The 14,437-nt window shown below is 59.8% G+C and overlaps 1 protein-coding gene across 3 annotated transcripts in view; it reads right to left on the bottom strand.

Annotated features, from left to right (window-relative positions):
• Positions 1-6: 6 nt before the first annotated feature.
• The window catches only part of CARS2 (cysteinyl-tRNA synthetase 2, mitochondrial), a 41,718-nt gene continuing 27,287 nt past the window's right edge, over positions 7-14,437 (bottom strand). For 2 of the 3 annotated variants that reach the window (XM_034665475.1, XM_034665477.1), the window contains 8 exons: positions 13,203-13,336; positions 11,308-11,375; positions 6,286-6,352; positions 5,528-5,666; positions 3,343-3,466; positions 2,613-2,711; positions 1,114-1,320; positions 7-894 (listed from right to left, as the gene is read on the bottom strand). In XM_034665475.1, coding sequence (XP_034521366.1) covers positions 766-894; positions 1,114-1,320; positions 2,613-2,711; positions 3,343-3,466; positions 5,528-5,666; positions 6,286-6,352; positions 11,308-11,375; positions 13,203-13,336 — 967 coding nt within the window. In that variant the 3' untranslated portion in view covers positions 7-765. Of the gene's footprint in view, positions 900-1,113; positions 1,321-2,612; positions 2,712-3,342; positions 3,467-5,527; positions 5,667-6,285; positions 6,353-11,307; positions 11,376-13,202; positions 13,337-14,437 lie in introns of all 3 variants that reach the window. The other variant, XM_034665476.1, reaches the window with a different exon arrangement.

Here is a 14,437-nt window from a genome sequence, read left to right on the forward strand (position 1 = left end):
TATCCAAGTAGCCAGTGGCTGATTTAAAAATAACCCGTATGGACCTACAAGGTCCAGCTAAGGGCATGCTTTTACCCCGAGACCAAGACAGCAGAGCATGGAAGGACTTGCATGGCCAGGTTCAGCCTCTGGCCATCGTGGGACGGTGTGATCCCCATGTACTGAAGGGACCCTGTTTGGGTGTCCTCGTCAAGGGCCTACCTGCCAGGTGGGATCTTTGTGCGAGCTGGGTCACTGTTGGCAGTTCCGTCTCTGAGCGGGTTTCCTTGCCTGCAGAATAGGACACCAGTACCTTTTGGGGTCATGAAGGTCAGTGATGAGTGAGTGCGGCTGTCGAGCGTCCCCACCGCGGCCACAGACCGTGCCAGCCCGACAGTGGACAGTAGCGTGGCCTGGCCAGGCAGAGAGCAGGCTGTGAGCGCTGGTTCCGCCTCCTGCTCAGCGGTCAGACCAGTGCATCCACCACACGCTGGTTTTCTGTGGTCAACACTTTGCTTTTGTAACAAACATAGGAAGACCGCCTCCCGTCTGCAGGGCAGGGCGTCCTCATCCCTAGTTCAGCACCGCCCCGTGCTCGAGGTGCAGGCCACTGTGTCCTGCTTGACCCTGGCCACAGCCCCGGACCCCTTGTAGGACTTACATCCGCTGCTCAGGGCTCATGGTCCTCCCCGGGGGCCCGCATCAGGACCAGTTTGGCCCCTATGTAAGGCCATCGGTACCACGAAAAACCCACTTTTCAGGCACATGGTATCGGTTGGATTGATTTTAATGTTGACCGACCAGCCACGACGGGAAGCTTTCACGTAAGCTCAGGACGGTGTTGGGGGCCGTCAGCTCCCTGGTCTCTGGTCTCGCGTCCGTTGATCCAGCAGCTCCCACGTGGATGTGCTGCTCCTGTCCTGGGGAGAAATGGAGGCACGGGGGGAGTGGGCCACAAGGGCTCACTGCCCGCCCCGATGGCTCCACAGGGCCCTCCTGAAGGCACGGAGGCAGGGCAGGGGCTCAGTGGACACCCGGGTTGTCTGTTCCACGTCTGCGTGGTGCCACCCGGTTTACATGGCACGTCGGGGTGACCATGCCTGCTGTCTCCAGGCTGGAGTGGCAGCGGCTCACCTTAATGCTGATGCCGTGGGTGACGAGGTCCCGGCGCAGAGCGTCACACGCCTCCAGCAGGGGCTGCCTGTCCAACTGCTGCTGCCGTCGGGCCTCCCTCGTGGCTGCTCCTGTGGCCAGGGCGAACTGCCGGACCTGGAGCCGGAACCGGACCAGCTCCTCCACCACGCTGTGCAGAGTGGCCCGGCTGCTGTCCCCTGAAACAGACTACACCAGGCAGAGCAGCATGGTCAGTGGGGCCCAGGCAGCCGCCCAGGCCCAGCTAGGCGGTGCAGGGGGTTTGGTGCCAAGCTGATCCAGGGCATGTCCTCCCCGGGGCTCTCCCCCCTGGGCCTGGGGTGCTGGCCAGTCCCCGCTCTCCTGGTCTGCACACCCTGGCCACCAGGCAGAGCTCCCTGATGCCGCCGGGAGGGGCAGACCCAGGGCTTCCCTGTCCGTGTCCTCGGGAGCCGTCTCCGTGAGGCCAGCTGGCTGGGCAGCCCTCCGCCCATCCCACAGATGTGCTAACGTCTCAGGTGATGTCTTCAGCAGCAGGCTCCCCAGGCAGTGTGGGGGGGTTGCAAGCCATGCGGACTCAGGAAGCCCAATCTGTTCCTCTGACCAAGCAATGAGAACAACGTCCACCCCGCGTGTGGCTCGTGCACAGTACACGCTCACTGCCTGTTCACAGACCGTCTCCACGCCCGGCTGGAGCTAGCCGTGGGTCCTGTCCTCTCCCACCTACACGACTTCTCCTTCCTAACTGGGAGGGGATCCTAGTGCCTGTCGGTGCTCACGGGTGTGAAAGAACACATTTTACAATCTGGATCACACTTCTCAAACCTACAGAATCCTGTTACTGCTTCCACAACAAAAGACCATTTTTCTGGTTACAAAAACATGAGCCGAAGTGGGAGCCAGAGTCTGCCGTCAAGGTGGGGGAGGTGAACGAGCAGTGTCTGACAAGGGCAGGCACCAGGCGGCCTCCACAGTGCGATCTGGGAAGAGTGAGCGGTCCCAGTGCACGGGTGATGGTCATGCCGGTCTGCAGCCCAGACCATTCCGTGTCTAAAAGTGGTCTCACAGTGGAGCAGGGCGGGGGTGCTGGGGAGAGGGGGGTGTTCGTGTGGAAGGCTGCCTGAGGGGTAAAGAGGGAGCGGGGCGGGGGGACGGCACAGAACCCCCGCTACGGGAGACAGCGAGGGACTCGGCCAGAATGGTGTTGTCTTACCATGCACCTGGCTGTGCTTGGGTCTTCCAGAATAAACAAGGGAAAAGAGCGCGTGCAGAACGTATAGTACATGGTCTGCAGCCAAGAGGGGCCACGGGTTCTGCTCAAAATCCCTGCAGCGTCAGGTAATAAGACACTAGCTCTGGGCCTCTTTGCTTTTTCAGGAACGTATTTTAAGCACATAAATATACTCGACACAGTTATCCATTAAAATGAACATTTTGGGGAAAACGGTGGTTACTACACAGACGCCCTCCCACAGGTGAGGACTGGGAAGAGCAGGGTGTACCTGTCTGTCCGCCAGAGAAATCCCGACGGTCTCGAAGAACCGTTCAACGTAGGACACAATGGAGCCGAACACGGCTGGACTCCTGGGACCACCGGGTTCCTGGGACAGATCACCCAAAGGAGGCGCTTTAAGAGCCAAGGAAATGACACAGAAACAGGGACGCGGCAGGTCACTGCTCCTGCCGTTGTGCTGCGCCTCGTAACGCAGGGAGGCCCTGGCGGGGCCCCTCACTCGCACGCCACATGACTTGGGGCAGCCACAGAACCCGTGCCTCCATTTGCCCATCTGTAATACAGGGATCTGCTAGGGCCTGCATGCTGGTGTCCCCCAGATCCACATGCTGAAGCCTAACCCCCCATGTGACGGTGTTAGCGGGGGCCTCCGGGAGGTCACTGGTGCACAGGGGCAGCGCCGCATCAGTGGGGCTGGCACCAAGGCCTGGAGCAGGGCCAGGCTGCGTGGCACGGGTGGGGGGGGGTCCCCACACACCGCTTCCCCCCACGCCCTGTTCCGCGTCCTAGCAAACTCCGCTTCCAGAGTTCCTCTGAGCAAAGAGGAGGATGACGGCTTCCCGTGTCGGCAAACCCGCAAGGCCGCCTGTTCGTGCATGGGACCTCCCCGCTCTGGGGGCGGGGCTGTGCCGATGAACAGCTCCTGGAGGCCACCCGGGGAGCTGGCAGGGTGGCGGCCCAGCGCACCAGCTGCCCCACAGCCCCGGCCTGGGACACACCTTAGCGTGAGCCTTCAGCTGTCTGTTCCCGTGGTGAACGAGGTCCATGACGGCGTCCACCGCCGCGGGCGTGTCGAAGTCGTCCGCCAGCGCAGCCTTTACAGCGTCCTTGGTGTGGCGGAGCCTGGGGGGACACGGGCGCTCCTCAGCCCTCGGACCCGCCCAGCAGCAGGAACGGGGTGCAGCCCCGTCCCTACCCCGCACAGACGCCCCTCCTGAGAAGTGACCCTGAGTTTGCCCCTCGCCCTTTCTAGGCCGGGCTCGCACCTGCGAGTGCTGACAGCCCTGACGGGGGAAGATCAGCTCAGAATCGTCGGGTTACCCACGAGTTCAGAGAAAGCCTCCAACACCTGGGCTTGGATACACCCTGGAGGTCTGTCTCCTAATGGTTTAAAAACAGCGGCGAGAAGTAAGGTTCACACGACATCATGCCAGGTTGTCCACTGTCAGCGTTAGGCGCACGGGACTTGTGGGCTTGGCTGGAGAGGACGGCGCGATGCCTGAAGGCAGGACACCTGGTCCCATGACGATGGCCCAGCCTCGCTGAGGGAGGGTGGCCCCAGGTCCCGGTGGACGGAGGCTGCTCGTGCCCTGCCCCCACCCCGTGAGCTACAGCTGCGCACGGCCAGCCTGTCCGGGCCTCTGAGCAGCAGGCCTGCCAGGCCCAGGGTTCTGGGACCCGGTGGCCCGTCAGGCCTAGGACACGGCCCCATCGGGCTCTGAGTGTGTCCTGCTCCCCGCACCTGGCTGCGGCCTGTCCACCTCCTTCCGTCTGCTGCCGGACCCCCAACGCCCGCCAGCCAGTGTGGTCTCACGCCTTTCTCTTTCCCAGCCAGGGCAAGGACACTCGGGTGCCCTCGGTCCTCCTCTGTCCTGCACGCCTGCTGCTTCAGACCCTGAAGCTCTGTCTTCAACACTGGCTCCCTGTTGTCCACCACTATGGTCTTCACCCCACTTCCTGCGGACTCCCCAGTCGCCAGGCATGTGGCAGGACTGGGCTCTGGGCCACCTCCCAGCCAGGTGGAGCCCCGGGACCCTTTCCGGCCATCAGCAGCGGTGTCCACATCTGGGCCCCTGGACTCTTGTCCCTCTGCCGGGCCTGCTGCCCGGGATGGTGGGGCAGGGGCTGCTCTCCAGCCTGGTGACCCGGACGGGAGGAACAGGCCACGCGCAGGGCTCTCGGTTACAAAGCAGAACGTGGCCTCTGCTGAGCGGCAAACAGCCTCTACTCCCCTCCCGTCACGCCTGTCACTGAAGAGCACGCAAGAGAAAGAGGAGTGCCCACCTGTCCCTCGCCGGTACCCACCGTCCAGACGGCTGCCGAGTCTTGGTGACCACACCAAGCCATTCAACCGCCCCAGTGCCCTGCCCCACTGCTCTGGGCTTTGTCCCCTGGGCTCCCATGGCTGGGACCAACACACTCCGCTCCAGCCCCATCCTGTCCAGCATGCTCCCTCCTTCCCAGGCCGGCCCCCAAGCAGTCTGGGTTCTTTACTCCTCCTAGGGACCCCTCCAGGAGGGGGCCCCGTCCCATGATGCTGCAGGCACGTGCAGTGCCCAGCACTCCACGGGCGTCTGATAAACGCAACAAACCCACTCTGCTCGCTACTTGTCCTAACCAGACACGCATTTCCCGAATCTTCCCAGCGTCTCACCATCTCTGATGTCGATCCCACACCTTTCACACAGTTTCACACATGACAAAACAAGGATGAACAAGCCTAACCGTTTCATGAAGCAACGGAACTGGAAACGCGATTTCCATATGGAGCATCAGGGCTCCCCCTCTCCCATTTCCCCCCTAATCCAGCCGCTCCTGGGGACCGCCCCACTGTCACAGCCTCCTGCCACCGTCCTGTGCACACGCACTCGACTCCCGCGGCCTCGCTGGTCAATTCCTGACCAGGTCTGAGCTTAGCCGAGACCAGCTGCCCGGCTTGGCCACGTGCCTGCCCGCCCTCCTTCCCACGGAGCAAGGCGACCAGAGCCCTGCGTCACTGGCCAAAAAACACCAGTGAGCGCCCCGCAGGCAGGTGTCCTCGTCCCTCCCCACCAGGGCCACCGACCCCCCTGAGGCACCTCCTGCACCAGCTGGGGGACCTGAGCCTCCGAAAGCCTCTCCCACCTCGGGCGGCCCCATGCCTGGCGGCCGGGACGCTCGGGTGGGTGCTGGGAGGGCACCTACCTCTCCCACAGCACATCGTCCCTGACGGGGCCGCACACCAGCTGCCCCTTCATGTAGGCCCGGGCGTCCTCCACAAACGCGGCTGCCGCCAGGAGGAGCTGCTTGGCCTCGAGCATGGTGCCGTCGCTGTAGTCAATGGCTGTGGAGGGGACGCAGGAGGTCACCCGGGCTGCCACTGCCCACGCCAGCACCCCCACGGGCCTGGTGCTTCTCGGCCAGAGGCCAGGCGGTGGACATGGGACACTGCTGCTCCCCTGCCCGTGGTGCCTGAGTCCGGTCCCACTCGGATCGTGAGGGTCCGTCCTGACCTGGGCCTCACCAGCTTGGATGAAACACGGAAAACCACTCCCAATATGCTTTGGTCGAGGGGTTCGTTGCTGCTGAGACAGGTGACTCTGGGAAGCGAAAGATCCCTGGGTCCTGAACCACCTCTCGGAGACCAGCCACCGGTAGGGACTTGGGGCTCCGTACGTCAGGACAGGCCCTCAAACTCAGCACTTCACAGCGTGTGAGAGCACGCCCTCCACCTGGGCCCCGCGTCCAGACCCCCACAGAGGAGCTGGGGGCTGACTGCAAAACCCACGGCCTCCAGGAGACAAGCTTCTGGAACCTTCCGTCTGGGAGCTGGGATTATGCTTCCTGACAGTGCATCCTTGGGCTTCCTCTCAGGCAGTAGCCCGTGTTCAGCCATCCCCCAAACGCCGTCAGAGGACTCTGCCCGAGCCACCTGAGTGCACGCGGCCCCACGTGTCGCTCACCTGACCTGTAGGCGCTCCGCATGCAGAAGAGCCGGAAGACATCGGGGGGAAAGGTCTTCAGAAAGTCCTAATGGGGGGTCGGGGGAGACGGGACATGAGTACAAACGACACTCGTGTGAGCCGACCTCGCGCATCAGCCCGGAATTTTTATGAAAAGCTTTGTTTCCCGACTATTAGCGCACCCGCACCCCACATTCCCGCAGTGTCTTCCCCGTCAGTGTCTGCGGGAAAGGCCGGCTGCGGGCAGTCCTGGCTCCGCACTGACACGGGGTCTGCGCTGCTGATGCCCACGGCGCGGTGGCCAAGCGAGGGAAGGGGCGCGGGAGGACGGGGTGCCCAGCTCCTGGGCCCGTGTCAGCGCTGAGATGAAGCAGGCCCCAAGCTCGGGTTTCTCAAAGAACACATAACCGCCTCTGAACGTCCGTAAAACTGAGGACCTGCCATCGTACAGACGACTTCCAGAACGTCTACACAGAGAAGGCGTCTCTTCTCTACCAGGAGGGCTAACTGGGGAAACAGCAGGACATGCTCAACCAGCATGAAGCCCAACAAAAGCTCTGTGCGGTGGCTGTGGCGAGAAGCACTCATGACCGTGCAGCGCTGAGGGGAGAGGACGACACACTCGGCCTGACCAATGCTGGCACCGAGGACAAGCCGGCCCCAACAAGACCGTCTGGCAACGTGGAGTTTGGGCCAAAACCCAAAACCATCCTGTCCCTTTGTCATGGATTCTCCGTGAGTAAAAGGACGTTCTCGGCTCTTCTCCCATGAACCCGGTCTGTGTCTAGCGGTTATTTCTGGCCTCCTGTCGGCAACAGTGACCCAGCGTGTGACAGCTGGGGGACACAGTGGCTGGGACCCTGCACCAGGACCGGCAGGCAGCCCCCCCGGGAGCAGTGACAGGGCTAGTCCCCTGGGTTAAGCTGACCCCTTGCCGAGCAGACACACCACCTTTAAATGCAATGTAGTTACGACGCCATGAGCAGTGTAAACAGATAGAAAGCTAACCTCGTGTACCAGACTTCGTCACTCACAAACCGTCCCAACAGTGTCTGTCCTACCCTGGTGTCAGAGACGAGGCTTGGAGAACAGAAAACCCTGCGGCACCAGGGGCTCCACGCCAGCTCCCAGCTCTGTGCTTCCGTCCGCGCTCAGTCCTTCTTGGGTCTGATCTGCTAGTTCGCGTCCCCACTATGGGACCTCTGAGGCCCTTCCGGTTCTCATGCACACAGGCCCCCGTGCCCGGGCCGCGCGTGCAGCAGCACCTGGGGACCGTGACTTCTGGCGGCGGCTCTGCTCCGCTGGACCCAAGTGCTGGTCTGGGTTTACGCCTGGAGCGGAGGGGCACGTGCACGGCTGCTCAGCAGCACGCACAGGGCCTTCCGGCCACCCTCCTTGCCTTCTTCCCCTATGTTCGAATCATTTCTTTACAATTCCTTCCGGAAAGCAGACTAAGCGCTTTACAGCTTGTTACAAGTTGCTTTCCCGCCAGCAGCTATCAGGGGACCTATTCCCCGCCTGCCGCGCTGCCTTCGTGAGCTGCTGCCAGATATCTGCTGCGCAGGGGTCTGGAGTCGGTGCGGAGCTGTTCCCAGCACAGCTGAGCCGTGCGGCCACCCCTCCTCCAGCCTCGCGCTGCCCCGACCGCTCACCCCCAGAGAAACCGGTACTGCCACACGGTCTCCACCCGTCTGTGCTTTCCTTGAACTGAGAATCTCTTCCTTCTCTCCTGCCCTCTGCTCGTATTTGTGCATTCAGCTAAGAAACTGAACGTGTTACGGCTGTTTCATGTCTGCTGAGACACTGTGATCTTTCTAAAAAAGAAAATCTCTCTTCCATTTTAGTATTTTCCATTTTCTGGGTAGCCACTTCTCTACTGCACTCCTAAACTCTACTGCGCTCCATTTAAACTCCATTTGAAATCCTGAAAGGGTTTTTCGTCCCAGTGGGAATATGGACTCAGATTAACCTCAGTGTGTTTGCAAAGTCTAAGGCAAGAGTTCTCAAACGGCAGCAAGAGGACACGCTGTTTATCCTCCGCGCCACGGGGACTCCCGTGGAGTTACGGTTCTGCAAGGAGAAACCCACGATCTAGTGTTTCTACAGCATTCGGTCCCCAGGGGCTAACAGCTGGTAATGACAGAAAGGACAACCACATACAACTGACAACTCGGTGCGCATGCGTCCATCTCCGTCTGTCCCCCGACGAGGCCTGGAAGCAGTGTCACTCCTGCAGCAGTAAACACAGCAAGTGCCCAGATCTGGGCTCCAAATCCCACGTCCCCGCAAAGGCAGTGAGGCTGCTTGGAGAAGTGGCAGCTCTGGGGTCGGCAGCAAAGGGAAACGGCTGGAAACAAGGACGCACGCAGGGCATTTCCCTGGGACGCAGGAACCAGTCAAGGGAGCCTCCTCTCCACCTTCCCCCAGCTCTAATCTGGGACAATTCCGGCACAAAAAGAGTGAAGACTGAATTGATAATACACGAAGTAAGCACAAAAGCTGAGCTCCTAGCAAAACTGAAGAGAGAACAGCAGACGAACCCCCTTCTTTGCAGAGGAGGGCCAGCCAGGCAACAGCACTAGACCGCGTGCTTTGCAAGGACCACTGACGTGCAGGACGGGGCGAAGCCACCAGCGGACGTGAACACCACAGGTGGCAGGTCGTCAGGGAACAGGACACCCGACGGCAGATAACCTCGCTGGCTGTCCACACGCGTGAAAAGGAGGTGAGAATCTCTACGTCAGAGAGATCTGGTGGCCGTCCCTGAGCCCAGCGGTCAGACCAAGCATCACTAACAGCAGGACAGCCTGGCACTGTGGCCCCCAGGGGGCTGCTTGCGGTGCCCACAGCACCGCGGATGGTGCTCCCGCCAGATTTAGCCCAAACTCAGTCAAGCCTTGAGGCTCGCTTCCAGCTACGGGGACAATGGGACACAGAAGAACAAGTTATGTGACACCACCGAGAAACAGATACAAACGTTCAACAAGACTGGCCTCCTATCTTCAAAACGTCACCACCACACGGAAAATGAGAGAGAGACGGTAGCCAAGCAGAAGCCCAAACAGCCAACTGAGCAATGACCACAGCAGCACATCGTCCCGCCTTGGAGACGGAGGCGCTCCTGTCACCTGCTCCGGCAGCCGGCCCTGAGGGACGTCAGGCTGGCGAAATGGGCCAGTCACAGAAGGGCAGACCCTGCACGTCTAGGCCTCCACGAGCCCCCAGAGCATGCGACGCCATGGCAACAGGAAGCAGCACGACAGACGCCAGGGGCTGGGGAGGGGGCGACGGGGACTTGCTCAACAGGGGGAAGGTCCAGTCCGGCCAGATAACGAAGTTCTGGAACGCTCTCAGGACGTGAGCACTGGGCACGTAACAACGGTTACGACGGTGACTTTCATGTTCTACGTGTTTCACCACGGTGAGAAGCGTCTTCTCAGAAGCCCAAGAAGGCACAGCACACACACGGCACACGACCCTCCACTGGCTCCTGGTCTGAAAAGGTCAAGGCTCTAAGAGACACTGGGACACACGGAAAGATCAGAACACCGATGAGCCGCTATGTTAAGGGATCACTGCTGACATTTCTGGCACCTGGGTCACACAGGAAAAGGCCCTCATTTGGGGAGTGATACATGGAATGGGGCAATGCCATGATGCCCGACGGCTCTACAACCACGGTGCCAAAGTACACACCGTGCGCGCACGTGCGCACGCCGACGCGCCCACCACCCCATCAGTGTGCAGACGGCAGTAAAGGTAAAAGTACACACTGCGCACGCACATGCGCACGCTGACGCGCCCACCACCCCATCAGTGTGCAGACGGCAGTAAAAGTACACACCGCGCACGCACATGCGCACGCCGACACGCCCACCACCCCATCAGTGCGCAGACGGCAGTAAAGGTAAAAGTACACACCGCGCACGCACATGCGCACGCCGACGCACCCACCACCCCATCAGTGCGCAGACGGCAGTAAAGGTAGCAAGGCAGTAACTCCTACGTGGCTAGTACAGAAGCTTAACTCTTCTGTAGGAAAACGTGTAGAACCCTGAACATTCCTGCTTAAGGAAAGTACATAAAGACTAATATACGAGGAGCCCTCCCCTTTTGGCTTCCAGCTTCCCCCACACACACACACAGGGAGGACGCCCCACAGCCCCGTGGATGCCTGCATGTGATGGGACCAAAGCCTCTGTTTACTGTCTCCCTGGACAAACAGGCCTGGGAGAACATTTAAGTATATTTCAGGCCAGGGATTAATGACAATAACAGGGCAGTTACGGCAACTGTGATGCTGGGGTGAACGTGACGTGGACGTGGTCTCCCTCTCCCTCAACATACCTTCTGTCTGGTGCTCAGCCCCTTTGTGATGATGAGAGATGATCGAATGCCCCCGGAGGAGGGGAGCTGAGGGGACAGAGGCAGCACAAGGCTGCGGCTCAGTGAGACCGCGTACAGGGGCGACTGTATGTAATCCGGTGGGAAGGGCTCCAGTGCCCGCATGCGTAGGGGATGAGGGTCTGAGAACTGTCCCTGCATTTTAATATTTGCAACTAAAACTACATTTGGCTTTACAGGCCCAAAGATGAGCCAAGCGTCTGAAGTGCCCCCGAGTTCACACGTTTTCTGTTCGCGTGGACACTCACGCCGCCCCTCACCCTCACCACACAGCAAAGGCCCAAAGCCACAGGCCGGGATGCAGGCGGTGGGACAGGGAAAGGGGCCAACGGGACTCAGGGTAGCTGTGCGGGCAAAGGTCAGGGAAGAAGGGGGCATGAGTGTCTGAATACAGATGTCCGTGGGGATGCCGGCCCGCAGACGGCAGGGGGACACGGCTGAGAACCAGAATGCCAGACTATTGCCACGCGCTTTTACCACAAGAAACAGTAAGTTAAACATGGCGGGAGGAAAGCCTGTCAGGGCTGGAGGACAAGGGCCGGGAGTGCCAGGGGTCAGAGACCTGGGGTCGCCCTGCACAGCAGCCCTCCAGACAGGTCAGCAGCAGTGCACCGTTACCTTAATAGTAATGTAGTTTTTCAGCGATTTGGACATTTTTTCTTCTTTGCCTTTCACGTGCAAATGCCCTGAAACAGAAACGGTGATTTGCTCTGAGCTGGGGGAAAAGGGGCGGCGGGGACCGTGAGCCGGCCTCACATGCACCTTTCTGTGGGAGGCGAATGCCCACGTGTGCGCTCCACAGGACGGTGCCCCAGCAGGGAAGCCACAACTGCACCTGCTCGCGAGCGTAGGGTCCACCATGCCCCCCGCGGGCAGCCCCCTGCCGCACCCCCCCCCCATCCTGCGCCCTGGAAACACCGGCCTGATGGTGTCCTCAGCCCCGGAGAGGCCAGAGCTCTGGTTCTGCACACCAGGCACCCAGCGACATCTGTGGGACTCCGGACATGCCACACTGCAGTCTTTGAGAAGGACTGATTCGATTTCCCGCTGCAGTCTGATTTCGAGGGCTTCTCGAGAGCCTGGCATTCCTTCACCCCCACGTATGTGAAAGACGGGGGACCCCAGTCAGGGGCTTCTCCATCCCAGCCGGGGCTCCCCTGGGCTGTGCTTTCACGCAGTTTACTTCCAGGGGGCCTCCCCTCTCCTGACACGACAGGACATCAAGCACAATGGTGCTCCGAGAACAAGTCCACTGAGAACTGGTTAAAATGTGGCTTCCAAACGAAATATAACCTTACACACGTAACTTGATGTAACGTACACACCAAACACGATTAAACATTTTTAAAACTGACCACCTCTGGAAAATGAAACCCATCCGACTACTTCTCTTCTGTCCGCTTACTTCAGTAAGGAGGCTGGGTCGTCAGGAGACAGAGCCGTTCCCCGCCCCAGGTGGCCGTGGGATGAGGGACAGCCTGCTGTCCTGACAGTCTGGACTGGTCGTAAGGACGCAGCGGTAGCACCGCGGTGGGAAGGAGGTGGGTGTCACCCCCAGGCCCGCGTTCACCGACGGGCGCACGGCACGTCCCCGCACGGGAGAACACGGTGTCCCAGGAGCACGGCCACGACAGGCATGCAGGTGGCAAGCTCCAGCCGGCCCGACGGCTCATCCAGGTGCCGTGTTCCCACGTCTGAGACGAGACGTGGCGCTTCGGTGGCTGCAGGGTGTTCGCCCGACGGGCTGTGCACATTTACTCTGCGTCTGCCTTCCCCTCCAGCCCCCGTGCCACAGAGAGACAGTGGCACATGCCAGGCGCCAGGGGTCGTCATCTCTGGAGCCCCAGGCAGCGCCCACCTTGCTGGCCCTGGGGGCTCCAGCGCAGATGGAAGCAGGAGCATCAGGCTTTCATCCTCTTTCGGGAACCTGCCAGCAAGCCGCGTTGTTGGCAGAAAGACAGGGTTTCGGCCACTGGTGGGATCTGCCCGGGACACGAAGCGGATACAGCACCAGAAGCAGCCGCTCGGCCCGCACTGCTCCTGCTTTGTTTCTTCCCAGACTCCCGTAGGCAGTGGAGACGTGGGCCTGGCGTCTCAGGGAACCGAGGGCTGTCTCAGGGCACAGCGGTCGCCGTGGGGCACCCCCCCAAGAGGGCTTGTGGGGAGGGAAACGTGGCAGTGGGCACACTTCGGGCAAAGCAGCCTCAGGGCTTAGGGTCATGGGAACCGAGTGAGGTGCAACGTCCGACGGCGGAGCTCTGTCTCTGACGCCACCCCCGGCACGGAGAACGTTCCCCACGTTCCCCGCAGCCCACACTTCCTTCCAAAAAGGCACACTTGCAACTCCGATCCGGGGAGGCTCACATCCAGCTGCCTTGAGCACAAACACAGGGCAAGACAGCTCTGCTTCTTCACCTGTCACGGGGGCCCCGCGCCTGCAAATGCAGCTGTTTCACCAATGAGAGAATCAACGGAACCGAAACAGAACACATTACCGTGAAGTCATGACTTACCAGAATGCAGAAAATAATTCCCCCACTGCCTGCACTGATGGAAGGCCTCACACTGGGCGATTTCGTTCTCGTGATGTGGAAAAGCTAGGTCGGCCCCGCCCGAGTGGATGTCCAGCTGGCGTCCGAACACCAGACTGCGGGCGACAGAGACACGGGGCTCAGGTCACACAGCAGTTTCACGGTTAACCCCCAGCCTTTATGCAGCCAGCAGACGGGTCTCAGCTTAATCAACATGCATGGTAACTGCACTGATGCCAACAGAAACTGAAGTTTTTACTCCACAAATCTCTCCTACGTTCTTTGTTCTTAATACATGCTTTTAAATACATACAAAATTACCTTTTCTGTCAACAGGTAGAGTTTAGTGGCTTTCCAACTTTAACAAAAGAGCAGTATAAAATCAAGAGAATTTTTACTGTGGCTTTTGAAAATATAACTGTTTAGTGATTGAATGTGAATAACAAGGTAACTGAATTCAAAGCATCACATTCAGCTGCCGGCTTTTCTGCTTTAATGCTGCACGTTCCTGAAAAACCTCATGTCCCCCAAAACTGCACCCTACAACCAGCAGGATTGCTGGGGACCATGGAGCTGCCCAGACACTCAAAGCCTGGGTAACTCTGTCCCCAGAGTTGCTACCTACGGGCCAGGCTGCTTCGGACAACAGTGAAACCGTCAGCACGGTGAGAACATGGGCTTCAGGGCACCCCGGGCAGACGCGGAGCTCCCAAGGCCGCCACCTGCCCCCGCCGCACAGAGCTCAGTGGGGCTGGGGGTGCAGACACTGATGAATTCTCTAAACGTGGTTAAAAATAGACGTTTCTGGGGCGCCTGAGTGGCACAGCGGTTAAGCGTCTGCCTTCGGCTCAGGGCGTGATCCCGGTGTTATGGGATCGAGCCCCACATCAGGCTCCTCTGCTATGAGCCTGCTTCTTCCTCTCCCACTCCCCCTGCTTGTGTTCCCTCTCTCGCTGGCTGTCTCTATCTCTGTCAAATAAATAAATAAAATCTTAAAAAAAAAAATAGACATTTCTTTCTTTTTCTTGAGTAAACTCTATCCCCAACGAGGGGCTTGAACTCACAACCCCAAGACCAAGTCGCAGGATCTACCAACTGAGCCAGCATGATGCCCCAAAAATCAACATTTCCAAAGATGCCACAGCCTCACTGAGATCCCTTCCTGCTGACTCCTCTCCCACTGGCCTGGCTTTGGAAAGACACGTCCACACTGGTCG

Source organism: Ailuropoda melanoleuca, chromosome 7, assembly GCF_002007445.2.
Source record: "Ailuropoda melanoleuca isolate Jingjing chromosome 7, ASM200744v2, whole genome shotgun sequence".
NCBI lineage: Eukaryota > Metazoa > Chordata > Mammalia > Carnivora > Ursidae > Ailuropoda > Ailuropoda melanoleuca.